Source organism: Terrapene carolina, unplaced genomic scaffold (assembly GCF_002925995.2).
Source record: "Terrapene carolina triunguis isolate 2854851 unplaced genomic scaffold, T_m_triunguis-2.0 Scaffold11229, whole genome shotgun sequence".
Taxonomy (NCBI): domain Eukaryota; kingdom Metazoa; phylum Chordata; order Testudines; family Emydidae; genus Terrapene; species Terrapene triunguis.
In genome coordinates, this window is record NW_020675580.1 from 1 (window position 1) to 2,445 (window position 2,445).

A 2,445-nucleotide genomic window follows, 5' to 3' on the forward strand; every position below is an offset into this window, starting at 1 on the left:
TAACTCAATTCCTTTTTTAAAAAGTTAAGTTTGAAATACTGAATAGCTCCAAGTTTGGCTTTTACACTAGAAAAAGAGTTAAAAGCAGCTGAAAGGTTCACACACTGCAGCTTGGCACTTTGGAAGAAGATGGCAGTTCAAAGCGATCACAGACTTCCTTCAGAAGCTCAGTCCTGTCCATCCTTCCAAAACTGCTTCCCCACAAGGGGCTTTTGTTATCTTTTACAAAGTGCCTTGGATAATTTAGAGAATTAAGAATATTGTCCTGAAGCCTCTTCCATCCATTTGCTTATGATACTGTCAAATTCCGATTATGGGGCATGCGACTGGCCGTACAGAAGGCACTCAACAGAGTTCGTAATAAGGAGAGGAGAAATCCTCTGATCACGGAGACTGTGACTAGTAGGATTTGACGTCTTTAGTGATCATGCATTTGTGGGTATCTCACATTAGGAGTGGCTAGAATTCTTCAGGCAGCCAAAGACAGTCTTTGACTTGTGTGGGAAAAGGAAAGCAAACCCCTGTTGAGGCATCTGACAAAGTTAGTTTTTTCAGCCCCAGAAAGGAAGGTAAACATGTTGGGTTTTCCCACTGTTGGTCAATTCAACCAACAAGCAAAATTTCAATTCATCTACCATGGAAGATATAAATAAATATAAGGTTTGAGAGCAAATATAAGGGTTGTACTTACTTATTTTTGGTTTGCAAATATATGCAAATGTATATGCAATTAGGTATGGCCTTCAGGCAAGCTAATGACATGGCCCTCAGTGTCACAATGTCTTGGTGCCCTGGCTAGATAATTATTTAAAAAAAAAAAAAAAAAAAAAAAGGTAGCTGACCCTGGGTAATGGCTCAGGTGGATCACAAACACAGGCACACTTCAAATCCTTTCTCTCCAATCCAGTGCTAGACAGACTAACTGAGATTAAAGATCTCATTTCATTTTCATCCAGGGGCACTGCTTTCACATCCATCTGAAAAAGACAGACCGTGTATCAGAGAGGGTTGTGTGCTTCCAATGGAGGAGGTCAGAAGCTGATGGTGATTGGAAAAGTGGGGTTTACCTTATGTAACAAGTAGCCTTTGAAATGTCTCATATTTGCAAAGGAGATGGAGGAACAACACTGGAAGATTTTCACACCTTCAATCTCTGCTGCCTGGAAGACAAAACCCGAGTCTCTGAGGTTTGTGCCTACGCTAGAAAAATGATCCACGGCTGACATTGACAATGGGTCTCCTCTGACCAGGACAAGCCATATTGTCTTCAAAACTCATTAGTGAAAATACCCTACACCTTGTCTACACCAAACTTTTTTTTAAGTTCTCCCACCTTTGCAGCTCCATGAGTTTAGCAATAAGGGGAGTACTAATGTAGACATTGCTGTTCACCACAGCATTATCCAGATCTGCAAACAGTAGGGTCAATAACATTATGGTAAAAATACCAGTGCCCTGCTCTTGCTACCACTGCTGGGAGAATTTTTAAGAAACTCTAGTATAGATGTCACAATCCAATGGCGAATTGGTAAAAAAAATCTGTCACACAGACACAGCCATTATTGACATCTGTTGTGAAAAATGGGTCATTTTCCTAGCGTAGGCAAAACCTGACTAAGGACAGCAGATCAGCAATAAATTCTGTATAGTTCCAGCAATGACAGGGAGCAAGCCTTTCATTACTGGTGGAGCCTGTATCGATAGAATGAGCTCCCAAAGTGACAAGTCAGACCCATCTCCCTATCTTTGGGCAATTTGTATCACTCTTCGCTGCCAATATTCAAAAATCCTTACAGATTTTCAAGGCTTGAAGTGAACGAACTGAGTCCGATGGATCACTCACAGGTGCCCAAGTGAAGAAACTGGATTACAGAGAGGGACTGAGTATTAGGTTTTTTCTCTTACTGCTTTGTAGTCAGATAAACTTCTGTATAGATCCGTGTTTGGAATCTGGCCCAGCATCACAATCTTCATTCTGAAACAAGGTGTTTATTAGATTTTCTTAGAGTAGAGAGAAAAACTAGCACCACCCAATATTTTGGTCCCTGTCTCTATCTTCTTTATTGGGTACACCAGCTGTGGCTTTAGGGGTGTGACACCCAAGCACCTGTGCCCTTCACATCAAACCTTGAACCCTCTAGAAAGCTCTGTTTCAAGCCAGGGAACACTCCAGGCAAGGGTATGTAAGAAGGCATGTAGTCCCTCCCTCCCCCAAATCCAATATATTCTTCAAAGAAGTGAGGAAGGAGGATCTAGAGCAGGGGTCGGCAACGTTCGGCACGCGGCTAGCCAGGGTAAGCACCCTGGCGGGCCGGGCCAGTTTTATTTACCTGCTGACGCGGCAGGTTCGGCCGATCGCAGCCCCCACTGGCCGCGGTTCGCCGTCCCGGGCCAATGGGGGCGGCGAGAAGCCGCGGCCAGCACATCGCTCGCCCATGCCGCTTC

The 2,445-nt window shown here is 43.8% G+C and overlaps 1 protein-coding gene across 1 annotated transcript; it reads right to left on the reverse strand.

Moving 5' to 3' along the window:
- Positions 1–842: 842 nt before the first annotated feature.
- Positions 843–1,974, reverse strand: LOC113408380 (testis anion transporter 1-like; the record flags this gene model as incomplete). The annotated part of the gene is made up of 3 exons (XM_026661588.1): positions 1,906–1,974; positions 1,068–1,160; positions 843–977 (listed from the first exon to the last, which is right to left on the reverse strand). Coding segments are annotated over exons 1-3 (297 nt in total), but the record flags the coding sequence as incomplete, so codon positions are not given.
- Positions 1,975–2,445: the final 471 nt, after the last annotated feature.